Source organism: Macrobrachium rosenbergii, chromosome 30, assembly GCF_040412425.1.
Source record: "Macrobrachium rosenbergii isolate ZJJX-2024 chromosome 30, ASM4041242v1, whole genome shotgun sequence".
Taxonomy (NCBI): domain Eukaryota; kingdom Metazoa; phylum Arthropoda; class Malacostraca; order Decapoda; family Palaemonidae; genus Macrobrachium; species Macrobrachium rosenbergii.
Window position 1 is genome coordinate 33677030 of NC_089770.1, and position 21537 is coordinate 33698566.

The 21537-nt window shown below is 36.2% G+C and overlaps 1 protein-coding gene and 1 long non-coding RNA gene across 3 annotated transcripts in view; one reads left to right on the plus strand and one right to left on the minus strand.

Moving 5' to 3' along the window:
* Positions 1 to 12005: 12005 nt before the first annotated feature.
* LOC136855171 (uncharacterized) overlaps positions 12006 to 21537 on the plus strand; it is a 34833-nt gene continuing 25301 nt past the window's right edge. The window contains exon 1 of the long non-coding RNA XR_010857939.1: positions 12006 to 12114. This is a non-coding gene — a long non-coding RNA (uncharacterized lncRNA). The remainder of the gene's footprint in view (positions 12115 to 21537) is intronic.
* The window catches only part of LOC136855167 (sushi, von Willebrand factor type A, EGF and pentraxin domain-containing protein 1-like), a 5340-nt gene continuing 43 nt past the window's right edge, over positions 16241 to 21537 (minus strand). Inside the window, exons 1-7 of one of the 2 annotated variants that reach the window (XM_067132079.1) lie at positions 21429 to 21537; positions 19882 to 19932; positions 19644 to 19673; positions 18691 to 18753; positions 17578 to 17697; positions 17176 to 17349; positions 16241 to 16884 (exon numbers count right to left, since the gene is read on the minus strand). The exon at positions 21429 to 21537 is cut by the window's right edge and continues 43 nt beyond it. In XM_067132079.1, coding sequence (XP_066988180.1) covers positions 16685 to 16884; positions 17176 to 17349; positions 17578 to 17697; positions 18691 to 18753; positions 19644 to 19673; positions 19882 to 19932; positions 21429 to 21537 — 747 coding nt within the window. In that variant the 3' untranslated portion in view covers positions 16241 to 16684. The remainder of the gene's footprint in view (positions 16885 to 17175; positions 17350 to 17577; positions 17698 to 18690; positions 18754 to 19643; positions 19674 to 19881; positions 19933 to 21428) is intronic. The other variant, XM_067132080.1, reaches the window with a different exon arrangement.

Below are 21537 nucleotides of genomic sequence, written 5' to 3' on the forward strand. Positions count from 1 at the left end.
TCCAGGTGCTGTCAGATGTATGATTTAATTGAACGCATCCCACTGCAAACCCTATAATCAGTTTAGTATATCCAAAAAACTTAAACAGATGTGTTTGACTGTATTAAAATTACTTTCATTCAGTCATAAAGCAATGTAATTCAAAATGCACATGGCCATCATTTGACCCAACTTAATTTATGACAATTATTAATATAAAAAATAATTGTTTATTACCTGGATAAAATCAACATGGAAAACCTATTTAGGTTTAAATGAGGTTTGGAATTCATTATTGGCAAACAAAGTGGTGAGCTGCAAGAGGCAGCGGACAAAACAGTTGCCAGTTAACCATATATACAGGCCCTCCCGAGTCCATTTCTGCTTATTATATATTTGATCGAAGAACTGAGTAACGTTTTTCTTTTCTCAATCAATCACGAATACAGAGTACACATGAAAAAACTTTATTTGAAATGGACATCTGGCAAACTTCAACCCGTGAACAGCAAGACTGGAGGAGAAACGGCCAGCGAATTCACACCTTTTGCTGCATTCCCGTCATTTAGGAAAATAAATTGTTTGTTTATGGTTATTTATTAGAATGACATATAGGTATTCATTTTTATCTTTTATCAACTTGTGCTTATTCAGAACAATAAATAATCGTTTGCCTTACCTCGCGAAGGGCATATTTTTGTCTATGATACCTTATCACGACATTACCATAGGTACGAATTTAACCGTTACGTGCTCACCAAACCTTGCTCTGTACGGGTTTATATACAGTACTGCCGAAGGGACATGCATAGCGGTAACCTTATTGCTATGGTTCTGCGTAACCTTATACTAAATGCTACGTTCATAAACTTGATGTCATTGTAAAGTTTATGAGTTGTAATTTATTATGCAATGTTAAAAACGTCCCTAAAACCAATACTAAGCATACGTATCACGAGTTGAATTTAGCCCTTTTGGAAAATGTTTTGCAACTTTTTTTTAATTCACCAAAAATCGCTAAACGTAGATACCTATTTTTTTTTATTCAGCACAAAAGCAAAATGAATTGCCTTTCTTTTGATATATAATTCATTACTATTTGTGCTAGGTGTGATATTACAAAGGGCAGTGAAACAAAGGCAAAATGGACGAACGAGTTGTAGGTTATAGGCAAGTGACACCTGTTCGTTACTATTTTTTAAAAAATCACAAAAAATGGATACATTGAAATACTAATTTTTATTTACACGATGAGAAAATTTAATACTTTTTGCTTCCGATAAATTCCGCAGACTGATGAGGAGGTAGAAGAGTAGCTGCTGCAGCAATTCACTTAATAATAGGAAAGAAGCAAAAAGACGTAAAAGAGTATAGTCTAAATATTTCTGATAAAAAAGACGTATATTCTTATACAATATTAATGTATGAGTTTAAATGAGAACCTGGGAGAGGAGAGAGAGAAAGAGACAGTTTATAGGTTGTTATTCAGAGTTTTCCCGGTCAGCGCAGGGTTGGTCAGCTAGTGTATATATATATATATATATATATATATATATATATATATATATATATATATATATATATATATATATATATATATATATATATATACTGAATATTTGATTTATTCTTGAGAGAGAGAGAGAGAGAGAGAGAGAGAGAGAGAGAGAGAGAGAGAGAGAGAGTAGTGAATATGCACCTCCTGCAGGAAAGTTTTCCAATAAAACGTTTTGGTATTGCACGCTCTTCTTCTGCCGATAACAGCATCGAGTATGCATTGAGGAATGCTTCACCATATAAATCTGTAATCTCAGCTGCTATTGACAAAGTGTTCCAATAAATGCCAGAGATTTCATTGTGCCAATAACGATTTTGATTCCTCGTCGATAGTAACGGGTTTAATGCCAATTGGAGATATCAGGAATACTTTGCAGACCTTCATACACATATCTGCAATACTGTAGATAAGATTTCTGTTTACTCAACCTCGTTCTCCCCTCAGTCTTTTCATACACATTAGCCAAGTCCTGTTGACAATAGAACAGGTAACTGGTTAATAAAGTTATGCCAACATAGATGGGTGGACGGATAGATAGATAGATAGAGAGAAAGATAGATAGATACATGACTGAAGATGAGAGCATAATAAATTATATACAAGCATCGATGACGATAACTAGTCAATAAAGTTAAACGAATATATATATATATATATATATATATATATATATATATATATATATATATATATATATATATATATATATATATATATATATAATGACACGACTCTTAATAGAATGTGGAATTGAAGCAAGAATAATAACAATAACTGTTTACATTCATACCACCACGATTATTATAGGTATTATTTTCTATGAAAATAAACCCAAATTTTCACTGTTGTTCCAGTGCAATTAATAAAGACTAAAATATAATTTTTAAAAGAAAAGATATGTTCTAACCCGATGAAGTTATCCAAGAGAAAGATATTGCAGAATTTAAGGGATGCTTTTTCACCGTTTATTCCTCCCGATACAGATACTCGCAAAATATAGGCCAAGAGATTATCCAGATTTACGTAATACTTATTTCTGAAAAAGCTCCCTCAGGTGATATTTCTGGTCTGATCCAGTGCTCTAAAGAATGATACTATTAATTCCATGAACAGTGAAATAAAGATTAGGAGCCACAATAAGCTGGTCTGTTCTCATTTATTCATTTGAGTTGGATGATGAGAACTAAGAACTAAAGAGCTCTTCCCCTCATAACATCTTATTATACCTTGAATGCAGAATTTCTGAGAGTGTTATTCTTCACTAATAATAATAATAATAATAATAATAATAATAATAATAATAATAATAATAATAATAATAATAATAATAATAATAATAATAATAATAATAATAATACCCAACGAATCAGGTGGCCTCGAGCACATTACATAAAAAATGTTCCTTTTCTTTCACTCTTTTGGCCTTTAAAAAGAGAAACTCTCACTTGAAATGATAATTATAAAAAGGAACAAGAGATGGAAATCTGGCGATGATATTCTCCTGGCAAATTAGTCCGAATCTCTCTCAAGAATCTATGAATTATTACAACATTTCTGAAACAAGTCTTTCATCAAAACTTTAAGGACAAAAAGAGAAAGAAATTGAAAAATTTTGGAAAAGATGGAAAGTAATAAAACTTCAAAAATTCATTTCTTTCTTTTGTAAACGATCTTCAAAACTGCACGGTATTTACATTTAGCAAGAACCCATACAAGATTAACCTCAGAGAAGTTATTACCAAGAAGAACAAATAAGAAGCAGAAGAACAATTTCAACCCTTCCACGATCGCAGGAAATGACACGAAGTTTGACTGAACGATGTCTTTCGGAGCGAGAAGGAGATTTCGTGAAACACACTTTCCCAAACAACCTGAAATCAATTACGGGCGTTGACAGCCTGAATGGGAGTTCGTAGGTCGTTGCATTTATCACTGCAAAAAAATTAGACAATGGATTGGATATTTTTTCCTTAAATGTTATAAAGCTACAAATCACCCAGTCATTCGTTTGGTTATATGAAGAGAGGAAAAACAACCCTTCTCTAAGCTGAATGATCGCGAAATAACCTTAACTAACAACCAGCATATCAGACTATAGAGATAGCTGGAGGTGTTGTGACAACATTATGTTTTATAACTTTTTCCGGCTGAATAAAAAAAAAAAAAAACTTTTGCGAGAACCCTTCCAATATTTCGTCAATATTTACAGCATTATTTGTCTCACGTTAACATTAGTGCATTTATTCATCCTAGAATAGAGAGAGCCACCATTTATTCATTCATGTTTCATCGCAAATGTATCCCATAAATATTCGAGACAGAACTTCACAATCGGGACTTAAGTTCCTCGTCTTTCACTCTTCCAGCTCTTCAGTTTACCAATAAGGCTAAAATCTGTGTTCATAAACAAGTGACTAAATTACCTAAATTTTACTCTAAATGGACAGTTTCGCCTAATCTATTATGGCTTTTTCTGGGAAACCTGATCGACAGGCGGTGAGAGGAAATACATTATCTTTATGCTGTTTTCTTTCTCTGTTTACCTTCACCTCCTGTTGCATCTTTCAAATGAACACCTTAATATTCTTTGGAAGCTGGAATTTCGAGTCAATGGCACCTTTGGTGAGCTTGTTCCATATGAATAGGGTTCATCTTCTGAATAATAATAATAATAATAATAAATAATAATAATAATAATAATAATAAATTATTCCCCTATTTCATTATTTCCGCACCTTACAATATAAACAGTGATGCGAAAATTAAATGGCGTTTTTAAACCTAAATTCCCAGACCGTGAAAACAAACCGCATAAAAAATAAGGGTTTTCTATTTATAAACGTGGCTGTTTTCTCATTGGTTTTCAAGACGGAAATTCTCTCTCGGGGGAATTTCAAAGAGCGCTTACCCCCAAGGGCTTACCAGGTGCCGATGGCGTCACTCGGGAAATAAAAATGTCAGTTTTCCCAGTTTTTTTTTTTTTATACAAGTGGCCCCTATATGTGTGAGAGGATCGTAAAAACGAGGCTTTTCTCTCTCTCTCTCTCTCTCTCTCTCTCTCTCTCTCTCTCTCTCTCTCTCTCTCTCTCTCTCTCTCTTTTTTCATGTGGTCTTAATTAGAGGGGAAACACGATGACTACCAGGCTATTTTTTCCGGCTCAATCTTCCCGTAGTCGTGATGGTATTAGTAGTTCATATAAATATGACACATTTTCATCAAACATCAAACAGACACATACAAACACATACAGACACACACACACACACACACACACACATATATATATATATATATATATATATATATATATATATATATATATATATATATATATATATATATATATATATAATATTGGAACCAGTGTCTTTCGCTGACAGGGAAAGATGCTATACTTTAACAAACACTTGAATGCAAGTATTGACAGATTATGGTGTATCTCATATTTCCATAAAGACTTGTCAAAAAATTCCCTCGTGTTTTCCATACAAATGAAAAGCGGTGGTGCGTGTGTGCGTGTGTATATGAGCAGACAGCTGCGTCAGACAGATCTCTTGCTGATGTTTCATCGAGCTTATTGTACCATAAAGAAGTAAATACCGAAGTGTCTTTTACCCATTGTTTTTCTCGTACTCGAGGCTTTCATGTTACAAATAATGAGCACCGGTGTTGATGACGTAGGTGCAGGACAGGTAAATTCAGGATTTTAATTTCTCCGTAGACATGCAAGGATAAGGGTGAACACTCACACAAAACGGTAGTGGTTAATTATTTCTAAATGTTTTTTTTATATATTTTTTTTAAATGCACAGAACGAGGCTACAGATGTACACTGTCCAAGCTGTGCTCAAGCAAGTCGTTAAAACTCAGCACTTGTAACATAAACATCCGATTTTGGCAAAACTTTATTCTTCATTCACTGGGTTTTGGCCTAAATACGCCGCAGTTGTGGCCTTAATATGCTTCTCGCAGAAGAACGTCTAAGGAGAAAAATTCTCAGTTGCTAAATTGACCTCAAATGAACTTCATCGATTTATCAATCATTATATTACTGCTTCCAAAAAATCATTTAATGAAAAACCCACCAACTTTTACGCACATCATCATTTAATCGGATGAAACATAACTGAAATCGCATAACTCAAGAATTTAAAGGAATTATTCAAGAAAACAGTAAAATAAATATTCACAAGTAATCCATTGCACTTGTGTGGCGTAGGGATGTAGACGCGTATCCCCTAAAGAACATATTTTCCCATTCCAATTTTGCATCTTAGATTTAATCCATATTTCCACTGGAATTGTCTTCTTTTATCCTAACAAGTTCCACGACTGGAAGAAACTTTCATTAAAGTTTCCTTATGACCTTTTCACAAAATGACTTTCAAGGCTCAAAACGATCTTTCGCCATTTGCCTCTCGTATCTCGGTCACATAACAACCAGAAATCAGCTTATAGCAACATTCACCCCTCTGGATTCATAACAGAGTTTGCCAGTTCCATATCTCTCAATTTAAAGAATTCTTCATCCGAAGCTCATTAAACTTCGTGTGTGATAGTCGTAACAAATTGAAAAGCCTTGTTACCGTTTCAGAGGGATCTACTGTAGTGATGAAGCTATTCTTTGGTCTACGCGGAATGGATATAAAAACCATAAATCATTTGGTGTTTCATACATAGGACATACGATTGTGAGACGTTACTGATAGATGGCTGTAAATATCTATTTGTCAATATGAAATCTACTTTTTGCACTTACAGGCCCAATACGTATTTTTTCCATCCAGAGCAGAGTCATAATCACGCAACATTGCACGTAGACATTTACTCTTTCACATTCATAAATTGCATGCATAAAATTCACAGTCTAGCATGATTGTTTTATACTTCTCAAGCTCTCTTTCTCTCTCTCTCAAAAAAAAAAAAAAAAAAAAAAAAAAAAAAAAAAACGCTTAAGCAAATGCCAAGATTGGCATTCAGTTAGCAAAATAAAATACTTTAGTATTCAGTAACGCAACAAAATCTTACTGTCATACAAAAATTCCTGCTCCAGCAACAGGATTCTCCGAATAAAATCGAAGGTTACTTTTAATCTCAATTTCAGGCGGTAAAATGAAATTCAATTTTGATGAAAGTCAGTTTTGTAAAGAAGTTTATAATTTTCATGAATTTCTGCAAATCCTAATTTCAACTTTCATTTTTCTGTCAACATCCTGCTTTGAGTATTTTATAACAAATAATGAAAACATGTCACAAAATGCATATTTTTCATAAACTTACAAAACTGATGAGCATCGAGTCAACAAAATTAAGTATAAGTGTGTAGGAATGACTGAAAAACAAAAAAAAAATAAAATTTTTAATAAATCTGATTATGTATAAAATTTTTATTCGTAATTTTCATTGAAAATTCAGTTTTTCGTTTGACTCTGTGCAAATACATGGTGTCTTTTTTTTTATGAAAGACAGTCTCAAGAACAATACTTTTATCAAGATATAATTCATTATATCTCTAAGGTACCACATCACGACACAATTCGGTTTTTGCATTTAACTTATAATCTCGAATATTGAGTAGAGATGCTTCCTTATCAAAAAATGGGCTATTTCATTTTATCCCAATACTTTACAATACCGCGGGTGTTCATTTACAAAATACAACAATGAAACTCTAGAAAATTAAATGCATAAAAATGCCTTTCGTAATCTTAGGCATTATGATTGCATCCTAATGTTATGATGTATTCTTTAGCAAAACGTGCTACATCTGATACACTGTCTTACAGATGTTTAAGGCAGGAATAACATGTTTATATTAAAAATATGCAAAATTGTATAACACTTGCATCGTCTTGCTAAAGCTCACTATAGCAATATTTTGAAAGAAAACTTTATCTCCACTTGTGTGGGCTCCTCTTCACTCACAAAACAACATCAGTCATATCCTAATCTTTCGGGTTATATTTAAAACAATAACTGAATGTCATCAAGAGACAGCTGTTGGTCTAGAAAGGATTATTATTATTATTAATCGGAAACTGTAACATATAAGACCGCCGAAAGCAAATGCTTTCTTTACAAAAATTTCGTCTTCAGGAGAGATGCCAGATTGCATAAAGAGGAGAGAGAGAGAGAGAGAGAGAGAGAGAGAGAGAGAGAGAGAGAGAGAGAGAGAGAGAGAGAGAGAGAGAGAGACTTTTCTTCCACGCACGGTCGGCTTCCTTTCATATTTTCAGAAAGCCTGGGAAACTTAAGGGTCATTAACTGTTCCAGATCATTAGCATCCACTTAACGTTAAATGCTGACGCCGAATCCTAAGCAAGAATAAAAGTATTAAAACGCCTTCACAAACTCATAACTTCTTTTTGAGTTTGGAAGAAATCTGCTACATAGTATTCAACGTAATGTCAGTTAAACTCTATCCCATGTTTCTCTCTCTCTCTCTCTCGTTTCCACATGCGCATAAACTTACACGCACACGCTCACAAATGCACACAAACACATACATATACAGACACACACACACTAAATACATTCTTGAAATGTGTTTGCGCAATACAATACAGCAGCGGTAACAAATTCCCCTTTAATCTTTGACCCATAAGTATGACCTTGACTCCGTCCCGTATCGTTCAAAATTTGTGGTCATCATCAAATTATTATTGAACTTTCGGCCTGTAAGTATGGCTTTGACCATTTGATCCAATGCATATAATGCTGAATCCTCATCACATATGGAGAAATATGTATGAAGTTTGCAGTAGTTATCTTAAAACTTATTAAAATTATAGAACTTTAAATAAGTTCAGCTTTATCGGACGAACAAGCATCTAGAGAGAGAGAGAGAGAGAGAGAGAGAGAGAGAGAGAGAGACAGACAGACAGACAGACAGACAGACAGAAATATCAAACACTAGATGCCCCGGATGGTAAAATGGGGAAATAAATATTAATTAACTGTTAAACATCGTGGCTTACTGATGAATACATTTGTTTATCTATTTGCCCATCTACATCCAGCTCTAAATTCTCATTGTCGTATATTTCCGTGTGCTCACAGTACTTAATATGGAGATCTAAAATTCTAGTTTGAGATGGTTATTCACAAACCTGGAATGTGCAGACCCCGATCAGCATCTGCTGCTTTGTTCTTTAACAGACAATGGCAGGTTTACCAATTGTTAGGACCTTACTTGTACTGAGAGACAAGGACATGTGATCTGACTTTTAGCTTGACCTGTCACTAATAAAATTCATTTCATATAATCACAGAAACACACAAACACACATACTGCCTCAGTGCCTGAAGCACATTCGCGAGGTATTTACTGTGAATACAAACATTGCCTCGTAACCAGACGGTGAAGCCATGGGGACCTGCTGTCTGCATTAAAAATGATCATATCACTTGCTGAAAATGTGGTTGTAGCCCCATATAACTTGCCATCAATCATTAAATCACTCACTTGCGCCATATTTTTATTCTGAGTAATTGTGCTTCAATCTTTTTATTTTGATTATTCCATGACTTTATGAACTGCTTTTCATCCTTTGTAAATGAGTCCTGAAAATCAGTTATTGTAATCACCATATGAGTACAATTAGTTTATTCAGTGAAAGTAAATTAAACTCACATCATATTCGTATTTCGAAACGAAACTTTAGCGCTGGACTTGACGAAATTTTGCACCGACTTCTCTTCTCTGTTCGGGTTTATCCGGTGTAGAGAAAACTCACACAGCTACGAATTTAATGCCTGTCAAATATGTTTTATAGAAGATTAATTGTTTCTTAACGAGTATTGGCATAACCTGCAGGCAACTCTTAAGGGCATATGAGGATTTTCCAAAAGAGCGTCAGCGACACAATCGTAGTCAAATCAGCTCACAGCTGCGATTCAGGAGCAGAATGCAAATGTCATCAGCCTCCACGAGACAGCTCGCATTACGTCCTTGTTTGTTGCTTATATCTCATCGTTACTTGGTTGCTGTCTCGGGAAACACTGTTGGAGGAAATGGCACAGAGGAACTGGGGAACACCTCATTATTTTGATTTATTTGTGGATTTCCTTTCTGCAAATGTAATGCCATGGACAGTTCTATTTTATGTACTGAATAATTTCATGGGGAATTTGTTTTAGATATTTTACAGAACAAAGGTTCTTCCCTGTCTGGTTGAGATCACGGTTCGAGAGCCATTTCCTCCGATTCAGGAATTACAGGCGATATCACACAAGCCGTTTACATTGAAAGGCAAGGGTGATATCATCACGTGACGCATGACCTAGCGGAGAATACAGTAAATCTGATAATTGAATAGGCTTACGGCTTTTAATATCAGATTATTTCTTCATGATATTGAATAAGACCAGTGGGTTGTTAAAGAATAATAGTTTAATGATTGAAATTTCATGTTATTCAATTAGGATGTCCGGTTAAACGGCTGAGCCGTAATCCAAATTTGCCTAGAAAGAGTGAAGAGTCACATAAGCGATCTCATTCAACTATATAACCTCACCAATGCCATTCGTTGTGTGATCCCTCAACTGCAGCCTTTGTGGGAGTTACAAGAACATATTTTTAGGTCTAGGAAGTCTCAGTATGACACGGCTCTTTTCATTCTATAAATACAGAGTTGTTGTTTCCTTATCCTAATACCAAAATACACTTTCAGTTCCCTCGTCATATGACGATTAGAAATTGTGACCACACTCAATTTCTGTTTCTATGCAATGCTTTCTTTTTTCTTTTTCTTTTTATGTCAGAACGCTGGTAGTTAATTTGATGATATGCGGCAAGAGGAGCAGTTTTCACAATGATCAGGCAGTCAGAATTGCCAACTTGCCAGGTTTAAGACGAAGAAAAACCACGTAAATGTACCATTTTATGTGTTATTTAACATAATATGCTAAAAACTTTAAATAATTATACTTCCTCTTTTACACTTTTAATTAACCTTATAATCATTGCATAAACTAAAAACCAAAGGAAGGGTAACTTACCTCCGCCCATCATCTTAACCCTTGGGAAGGGATCTCACGTTTTCTATCACTGACTCTGCCCATTCTCTCATATATACCTAAGACTTAGCTAGGTTCTCGAAAGAGACTCCCCAACTACAACAATACAGTTTTATTCAATAAGTCTAATGTAATGAATGGATAAATGGGATTAAGCGAAGTAACGGGTAATACAAGCCCTAACTTCAAACAGAGCAAAATTAAGCACTGGCTTTAACTAATCTAATTCTCCTCAAACGAAAATGTCAGAACTGTCCACAGTGCCTGAAGTCAACATGTCTGTCAAAGCTTCCTTTAACTCGTGACCTTGTTACGAGACATCCGCAGAACAGAAAGGAAATCACTTTGAAACATCAACGCTAGTGTATATATATATATATATATATATATATATATATATATATATATATATATATATATATATATATATATATATATACGTGTGTATGTATAATATGAAAATTGGTTGGTGGGCCCATGAAATTTTTCTGGGTCCACTAGTGACTCCTTACCCAGACATCTGTACACAATTCTGTTTAGTAAACAGAGAGAGAGAGAGAGAGAGAGAGAGAGAGAGAGAGAGAGAGAGAGAGAGAGAGCCTAAAAGATTTCAATGTTAGTGTGAGAAATTCTCCTCACAACAATTTTTTTTTCTGATGCTTTTGTGTATTTGCTTGTTTCTATGCGACCTATCTCTTACTGTAGAGTTATTAGGATCATCTGTCTCATAAGAAAATATTGATTTGATTTTTCGTTGTGAATTGCCGTCTGTCAGGTAATCGACAGACAAGAATTATGTTACTGTATTCGTGTCTGTATTCATGTGGGATCCAAATATATTCGCATGCTTATGTATTTTGGAGAAATATTTACGTCTCTATTGCATGTCATAATAAAGGTGAAAGAACCACATCTAATTCGAGAATGACACTCTGACATCATTTTGCCTGATTTTTACTATGATTCTAGCATGAAGTCTAGAGTACTGTTTTAGTTATAATAATTCATTTTTATATATGAAATAACTCTTAGTGAATGCATTGCACCAAGTATAGTAATAGTTGAAGGTGTTATCAGATCTTGTTTGAACCTCTCGCCAGAGAGGCCATTAACCGAGGTCAAGAGTTCGGGAGAGGGGAAAGGAAGGGTAGTTGTTCCCCCGCCCTCTGATCGCAACCTCTATGGGCGTGTATGCGTATGTGCGTGCACTGTATGGGCGTGGCGTCGCCCAAGGTTGTATTGTCACACACCACCAGTTCATTTACTGCATTTAACCAATACGTTGAAATTGCGCAATATTATATTTGGAATTTATTTTTGATAACGAACTTGAGAATTATCTTAAAGGTTTTATGTTCATGTAAACTTTGTAAGTCTGTTCTGAGTTCGTGGTTATTGTATAACTTGCCTCTTTTTCTCCAATAAAACCCGAATGCGGACGGAGCGGACAGCTTCTTGACTCAACTTTTGAGAGTAGACGTGATATCTAGTGGCGCGTACTTCTCGTTGTGTCTCACAGCAACTCATGATCTGAGTTCATGGCTATAGGGACTGCTCAGTAAGTAAAAGTACTTAATTGTGGTATTGATCATTAATGATACTAGCGTGTTATCTTCGTTAGTAATTTAGAAACCGCAAAGGGAGCCTTGTGGTGTTGTTACGTAGGGCTTTTAGCGGTTTTTTGACCAAGTAACGTTAAGCGCACGTACATTTTTTTCACCACGGTTAGAGATGTTTACTTAAAATGATATTCATGAGTATAAAAATGACTTTAAAGGTTTTGTACTCAGGAAGGTATAAAGTATATATATATATATATATATATATATATATATATATATATATATATATATATATATATATATATATATATATAATGACAGTTCTATAGCACAAATAGCATATAGTTATGGAGCGTTGAAATGTATGTCATACGACCCTTGATGGAATGTGAGACAGTGTCAAGCATGTTTAAGAAACCTTGGGGCGAGATGAACACTTGTGTCAGCGCAGACCAGGCTGTTTGTAAACCGTCGTTCTCGCGATGAGCGGAAGGAATTTGGGTCTTGGAAATCTAGGTACCTCTAGTAGACCAGAGTGTTGACCTATTGACCTGTATCGTGTCACGAGACTCCATGTCGCGAGGGAGTGGTGGGAGAATGTTCTAGAATTATGAGTGCATTCGTAAGTCCACCCGAAAGGGGGTCATTGCTGGGGAATAAATTGCGATCTCGAGTACAGATGAGGGATTCGGGCAGTAACTTGAGCTGGTGAATGTGCTGCCTAGTTGAGGGCGCTAGACTTTGCTAGTAAAGGCGAGAAGTGATCTTTTCATTTTAAAATGCCCGATTGGACATTGAGTTAATTGTGTATTCAGTTGGTTTCATTGACATTTAATTACTGAATATTTTTTTCCCTCTTTATTGTCTTGCATATTTACCATGCATAACCTTTGGGATGTGTTGGGTGATTTTAGCAACATGGGAATTCTCCCATTTATGCATTCATATGTCTTTGTGCTTTATTTTAAAGGTGACCTTTTGTTTCTGATGGATTTGTTAGTGGTCACGTGTTAAGGGAATTTCTGACATATAACTGCGTTTCGGTCATGACAGACTTTGACTTAGTTTTGGGAAATGTGATTGATTGGTGTCAAAATGTATTTACCAGTCCGAGAGTCTGATTTTTCATTTACTTTTTGCCAGAAGTTAAGGACAGTCTTTGACCTTCTGTTCTTTAATTTTGCTTTTGTTTTGTCATGTTAAGCTTGGGAATAAAAAGTGTATTTTGGAAGAACATGAGTTTCGTCTAGCCTTGATCTAATTCGAGCTATGACATGAGAGAGAGAGAGAGAGAGAGAGAGAGAGAGAGAGAGAGAGAGAGAGAGAGAGAGAGAGAGAGAGAGAGAGGAGAGGAAAACTGACATTACCACATGGACTTCGATGAGCAGGGATGACGGTGTTGACTTGAATTGAGATTTAGGATTCTTGCTATGGAAGAAGTCGGGGGAAGGATAAAACACACACACACACACACACACACACACATATATATATATATATACATATATATATATATATATATATATATATATATATATATATATATATATATATATATATATATATATATATATATATATATGTATGTATGTATGTATGTATGTATGTATGTATGTATGTATATCCGTCACTACTCATCAACTTCAACTTCATTCTTCAATATCCTATAATGACGCTCTTTCTATCTTTTTTTTTTTTTATTATTCATTTGTTTTTGGTTACTCATCAGCTCCTCTTGTAACTTCGACCATTTCAAGGACAAGTGGAAGTGTCTCTTGCTCAATGGAAAGGAATTGTTCTTTTCTATTTATTAGCGTCCCTGCCTCTCTCTTTCTCTCTGTCTGTCTGTCTGTCTGTCTGTCTGTCTCTCTCTCTCTCTCTCAATCTCTCTCTCTCTCTCTCGCGAATTTGTCAAAGCTCTCTCTCTCTCTCCTCTTGCTACGCCTGTCCGTATCTCTCTCTAAATAGTAATGTATCTCTCTCCTCTCTCTCTCTCTCTAATCAATCTCTTTCTCCCCCTCCTCCTCTCTCTCCCTCTCTCTCCTCTCTTCTCTCTCTCTCTCTCTCTTCTGTTGTCTCTGTCTCTCTTGTCCCTTCACTCACTCTGTCTTTCTACCACGCGTCTCTCTCTCTCTCCTCTTCTCTCCTCTCCTGCACATCTCTCTCTCTTTGCACATACCCTTCTCTCTCTCTCTCTTTCTACCACGCGTCTCTCTCTCTCTCTCTCTCTCTCTCTCTCTCTCTCTTTCTACCACCCTATTTATCTGTCTCTTCTCCTGTCTCTCTCTCTCTCTCTCTCTCTCTCTCTCTCTCTATCTCTCTCTCTCTTCTACCACGTCCCTATTTATCTGTCTCTCTCTCCCACTTGCTGCGCCTGTCCGTACATCTCTCTCTCTCTCTCTCTCTCTCTCTCTCTCTCTCTCTCTCTCTCAGTCTCTTTCGTCTGTGTGTGTCTCTCTCAGCCACTTCCTCCCTCTCTGTGTATGACGGAAGTATAGTTTAAACTTAGTAAGAGAGTGGTAAATGCTTTGCATTGGAATAATAAACAATAATTCCTCAGCTGTTTGTGACGGACTCAGAAGACCCTGGTTATAAGCAGCTAGTGTTTCTCGCAAGATTATAAAACTCGTCTAAAATATCTGTCAGAAAAATATTTCTCTTTTTTTTGCAAGCAAAGGTTCTTTAAGCACCCACTAAATGTTTTAATGTCTGTTACAGTGAAAAATAATATAATAATTTGATACAAGGTAAGCAGGGCGAGCGTTTCTAATTATAACACTAAAGCGAGAAACAGAAGAGAGAGAGAGAGAGAGAGAGAGAGAGAGAGAGAGAGAGAGAGAGAGAGAGAGAGAGATTCCCGCTAAATTCAGGGACAGCCTTATCGTGGCCAGTCTCCGATTAAAAATATGAAGTGTCATAAGATCTAAAACCGGTTTTGTGTGCGTTCGTACACACGTACAGCTGTGTACGTGCGTTCTCCTGTGTGTACTTACGTGCTTGAGTTCCTGTGTATGTATGTATGTGTGAACAACCGCTGGGAGGGGTGTACAATAGCTCAGTAACTGACTGGCTCCGTAGCAGCCGTTGGGTGAGGCCGTGTTATCTGCACCTTTGATGAACAGAAATCATGAGTGACGTGGTTGTGTTTACCTCACTCGATAAGCCATTTGTTCAGTTTCATTCGTGTTATTTCTCATTGTTCTCGTCTTTCTCTCGTCCATTTCCAGAATTTTCCTGATTTGGAGAAAAACTTCTCTCTCTCTCTCTCTCTCTCTCTCTCTCTCTCTCTCTCTCTCTCTCTCTCTATCTCTATATATATATATATATATATATATATATATATATATATATATATATATATATATATATATATATAATTATATATAACTGCGCTATACGAGGCTAAGAGAAAAGTATTTGACGCAGAAGGGAGGAGAATTTCCTCTGCAGACACGGTATCAAGAACGCTCAATGCAAAACACTCTCATTAAAACTAAATGAAATCAGCCGTGTCAAGTGTCTAATAGCACTTGCGTGGTGACGAAAAGGACATGGACAGAGCACATTCAGCGGGGTCTGTCTCTCGTCTGTCTCCCAGAGACAGACGGGAGGGGAAGTTCGAAAGGTAAAAAGGTTAAGAAGCAAAAGACGTTGACCAAAATCATTTATCCGTCAGGAACTTTGTCATTCCTCCATGTGTCATTGTCAGAAGAAGAAGAAGAAGAAGAAGAAGAAGAAGAAGAAGAAGAAGAAGAAGAAGAAGAAGAAAGGAAAAAAAAAACAAGTTGCAGAGTTTTATTTACAATAAGATATCTCACATTTTCAGTCAGCCATATTTTCTCTACTTTTTTCATGCTTCTAAGTTATTAGCGTTGGTATTTGATCTCTTCTCACAATGTTTAATGTTACCAATGTTATTCTGAAATTCCTAAGTTCCACTTCTTTTAGTTTCCACCTCTTTCCCTTCATCAGCATCTGTTTCTTCTCATGCTTTCACAGCTGTTTTTAAAAAGTTCTTTCATTTTTACATTTTTTTTTCATTTCTGATTCTCTTTGTTCATTTCTTTTTATTCATTTAAAGACATTCTAAATATATAAAAAAGGTTTCAGTAAAAGAACAAGTGCTTAGATTGCATATATTGTTGAAATGGTACATAGAGAATAACAATTCCATTTTATGTTAAACATATCCCATAATCATAATGTGTATAATAAAGGTTATATTTATCCCTACGAAATAGCTTTTTGCAAAGCTCAAGAATAAAATTCTTGGAGGTTCATACAGAACAGCATCAATGACGTTCAACAGACTAAGTAAGCCAGGAAAACTTAAAACAGAATGTAACAGAATGAATATTATAACATATATGTATCTAACAATATCATAGTTCTCATCCTCAGCAAAACAATGTCATTATCTGAGAGGATCGAGAGTTAGGAAGGAAGAAAGGGTCCTACAGACATTATTCACTATAAGGGAAATCACAAAGTCATTTTTCATCAACCTAAGAATGGTTCAGGGTTCTGCATCACATTCAGAATCAACCGAATGTTGACTTCTGTTAATTAGAAGACAGCCTGGCAGAGACCCCAGCCCTTATATGAACAATCATATCGACTCACTTTGTACGAAGAAGAACCAGAATCCCATCCAATGTGGCTACAAGGCTTCGAAGTGTCTCTTTGTTTACCTGGCACCCAAAGCTCTTCTTCTACAGGGACTCCACTCTCCTGCCATTTCCCTTCATACACCCCAATCCATTGGCCTTTGAAATTATAGAATTAAAGAAAAATTATCAAAACAAAGAAAACTTAGTCAATGCATCAAAACATTACGAACAGTTACGGTAAATATGTTAGAAATATAAGCTTTATCATAATTTCTGGAATATCTTGTGAAAATATTTCTTAGATGATTGCTGACTGATAACACTCTTGAATTGTTGCCTCTCTCTCTCTCTCTCTCTCTCTCTCTCTCTCTCTCTCTCTCTCTCTCTCTCTCTCTCTCTCTCTGTTGATAAGTATTATTTTTAGATTTATGTCAGGAAGTAACTTACCTTGAATTGGAAAAGCCCAGTCAGCTTGCTGCAAAAGCCCTACGTCGAATTCCTGGAGGAGACGCCACCCTGCCTGCTGGCAGGTGGCGTTTACCTGCTGCCAGGTACCCCTTCCTTCAAACTTTATGCATCCCAGACCCTCGATGACCTTGGCCGGGCTTTTGCACGAGAACTCTGGAAGGAAGAGGAGGTTCCAGTAAAGAGGAGGGTTACATAAGAGTCAAAATGACCCCGAATGACATTAGCGCTGAGCTTTCATGAGCTGAATTATGAAAGATAAGGAAGTAGGTGATGTTATAACAAAGTAAACTGAAACAATTTAGCTCTTTTCTGCTGACTTTGTTCACAGATTTTTACCCTGTTGGGAAAGACTAAAAAAGACAAGGGTTCATCTTCCCTTACCACAGGTTCGTCCATCTCCCTCGAAAGGCGGGTTGCAAGAGCACCTGTAACTCCCAATGGAGTTCCTGCATGTTGCATGGGGGCTGCACTCAGCCATCCCTTGGGCGCACTCGTCGATGTCTGTTCGGGAGTAAATGAATAGTTTTGAGAAAAGAGGCATTGCAGAATGGTCTTGTTTGTTCTGAGATAGGGCAAGTAAAGTCATTTCAGGAGACAAAGAGGGCTTGTAATTTTTTTAAACCCTGCATAGGGACATGGAATTAAGAGTATGCTGGATAAAAACAAATTAAATCTTTAAATTTGCATGACAGATAATTACGAAATCATAACCGTCATAATATTAGCTAAGATTTCTATATTACGGAAGGACAAATGTTCTTTGAAACAGGAAAGGCAGATGGAACAGTGACTTGGATTCTACCTATTTGATCCTATTATAGAAAGAGTTTCCATTTGCTACTGAAAGGTCATCAGATGGACAAGGGTTAACTATGAAAGGGGAAAGATCCATAATAAGATCTGATACAAGATCTATGGCTACATCACCCAAAGTGTCCTATTGTTTCTCTGATTATGAAGGAGTGAGTAAGTACTCTGAAAACTGCACAATGAGGAAGTTCGGTTTACCAGCGACTGTTGACGTCGAGTTAATCAGAAACCGCCTCACAAAACCTAGACATTATTCACACCCTGCATATTAGTATTTGTTTTCTCAAAATGATGTCCAGATTCCTTGTGAAATAGATAAACGGATTCAAAATGTTCCTCTACGACTTTGTTATGTAAGCTTTTGCCCTTTTGTCCTTAGCATTTATACTGATTGCGGGATGTCAGCCAGAATAAGTTCCCGGATTTCCCCTATGGGCGCATTCATTCTACAGCAAGCAGCCTAGACCTGCAACCTAGCAGCCCCTGACTGCTACAGTGACAAAGGGAAATGGGATTAGAGTGACTCTTTACTTGTGGAAAAGATGCATAAAAAGGGACAGTGAGGAAAGAAAGGCAATATGAGCAAAATGATAATTTCTTCTAGTGGTAAACAATGGGTTTATGCAAAGTGTGGAAGAACGGATGAAGAAAGAAAAAACGTGATGAGTCTAAATTCTCTCTCACCTTCACAGCGCTCACCATTCCGTACAAAACCGTCGCTGCAATAGCTTCCCTCTGAGCACTTATCTGAGGGAAAAGTTATATTGGAGTTACAAAGTAGTCATTCCACACATTCCTGAAGACAAAACTCACATAGAAAGATGAGTAAATGAAGCACCATCATGACCGATAATGGATCGGGATAGAAACATTTCAGTGTCATTCAATTCGGGTATCTAAGAATATGTGCTGACATGTAAGAATTGTATTTTCCTTTTTTAGAGCATAAGTTTTACCGAACTGTTCCTCCAGTCTCTAACAAAGAGATGACCCCAGATATTTCCTGGTGAAGGAAAGATTCCAGTTCTTGTTCTCCCGGAAGGAAAGATAATCCCGCGTCACTCTTATGCACTTTAAATCCTATTCAGATTTTTGCATGTAATATGTTCAAGTAATATCAAAGTCCTGTATTGTAGTGCTAAATCAGCAATTTAATATAAAACTTGGTGACATTTATTTTTCACTCCTGGCATAGGGATATATTACAAACACAGTAGATCATAGATTAAGAATTGTGTAAAATCCCTTTCAGATAAAAACGTACCCGCTGATGATATGTTTTTCAAGAATTCCAAGTCCTTCCTTCCAAGGACCTCTGAAACACATAGGATGTACTCAAGATGAAGAGTTTATGTGTGTGTGTGTGTGTGTGTGTGTATACTCCTCACAATTTTCGTTGATAATTGCGTTATTAGTAAGAAACTACAGTATAATATACATGGTAATATCTGAGAATATACATCACAAAACTGGTAAACATTTTCTTGCCATAATATTGATGAATACACTTATGTTTGCCATGAACAATTATTCCCAGGGAGTTATTACACTCCCATGCAAGAAGGAGAATATCACTACAATTTATTTTCTCAAGGATTTTCAAGTCCTTTCACATAGATTCAATACCTTAAACCTACCTGGAATTTTCTGCAAAAGTTCCTCATATCCTGAAAGGAGAGTAGGGAATAATTGGTAAACCTTTCAGTGAAGTCAGTTGGGTGAAAATTAAAATACACTGTTACAGTTATCTCCAAAAGTTAGACCAGATACTTTGCATGGAAGGTAAGAAATACTTATCAAGGGTTACAAGAACTGTAAAGTTCAATAATCAGAACTTGGAAATAGCAGTATGTCAATTTCTTCTGCCTTACTTACCCCTCATCCTAGCCAGTATCTCATCTTGCCTCTGCTGAAGGTTTTTCATTCCTGAAATGAAATTGGAAATGACTTGGTTTCATTTCGATGATTTGATTTAAAGTAAGAAGTCATTATTCACGTAGACAACGCCTCAAATGTCATTCATCTGCGAGCCTAGATTCTGTACAAGAAATTTCTCCATATGCATGTGATCACAAGAGAAAACGAGTTGATAAAATAACAATTAGAGATTTCTTAACCAATAAATAAACATATACACAGAAACATCAATGCATGTCATTAAAACGAAGGCAATCTTGCCTGTTGCTTGAAAGGATCAGTACAGATCCTTTGTAACTGATGACAATCTGCATCAACAAAACTAATGTGAATATCGTCCACAGTATGAGCACTTAGGACTCCTGGTATAAGCTTGCATGTGACAATGTAGCACCTCATTGGAATGAGAATTGAGATGCCCTGTAAAGTAAATAGCATGTACAGAGTCCTAGAGGAAACTTACAAAATTGTTAAAAGGAGAACCACCTGTGGTTAAGATGGGGTCATCAAATAGGATTTAGTTTTCCTGGAGCTCAATCCTTCTGATGAAACCACTATCATGTCCTTCCCTAGAGGCTGGAATATCTGCGATCACTCAATTCAGTTCATTGCTAGAATAATGGTGAGCTGAATCTTCAGCTGGTGACAATCAGAAGTGGACAATATAATACTAGGGCTGACCTGCTATGATTAGTATGAAAACCTCCAGAAATAACAAAAGCTGCTTTGGTGACAGTCTGCATGTGTCAAACACATTTTCTCCTGGAGGTCATCAAATATAAATCCATCTGCTCTGGAGTAACGAAATACTTGAAATAATTAGTTGGAAGAGAATTTAGTGGAAATACGATATAGTAAATGTAATATTCCCTTAGTGAATTAAAAGCAAAAAATCCTATCCAATAGAAAATAAAAAAAAAACACATTCGATATAATCAACGATGAATATAAAGACAGTGGAACAAATGAGAGTTTATAGCAAGAAGAAGCTTTAAGGTTACCATAAAGTAGTTTGGAAAAATTCAATTCCTGCAGTCAAGCGGGCCACATGGTAGAGCCAGTATACCGAGCAGGGCAAAACCAGGCTCCAAGCAGGATTACCCCCCTCCCACATCAACTGGGGCAGGAAAGACAGTGATGATGGAAGAGCAGAGAGAATGAAGAAGATCAAGTCCATGGGAAGGCGTTGTTTTTGTAATCAACCAGATAACACACTGTCTCTAATTTGCCTCCCTGACAAATCTGACAGAAAGAAATGGCACGAAAAGGAAGTAGACTTGAATGATTATTCCCTCAAACAAGAGAAGAAACAGGAAAGACTTTGGAAGGCAACAGCAGAGAGGGTGTTGATAAAATATACAGCTCAATGAAATAAATAAAACAATAATGTTAAAATGATCTCATTGAGGGTGACTCCAGAATTAGTTAAAAAAACCGTATGATTTCTATTCCTGTAAAAATCAGATATTGTAAAATTGTTGACAGTGAATGGATCTCTACATTACCTTCCAATGTGTTCGCATTAACTAGTCTTACTTCTCTGATGAGCAGATCTGTCAAACCCTGACAGTGGGCGAAATGTACCCATGTCAGGATGGAGGAGAAAATAAAAAT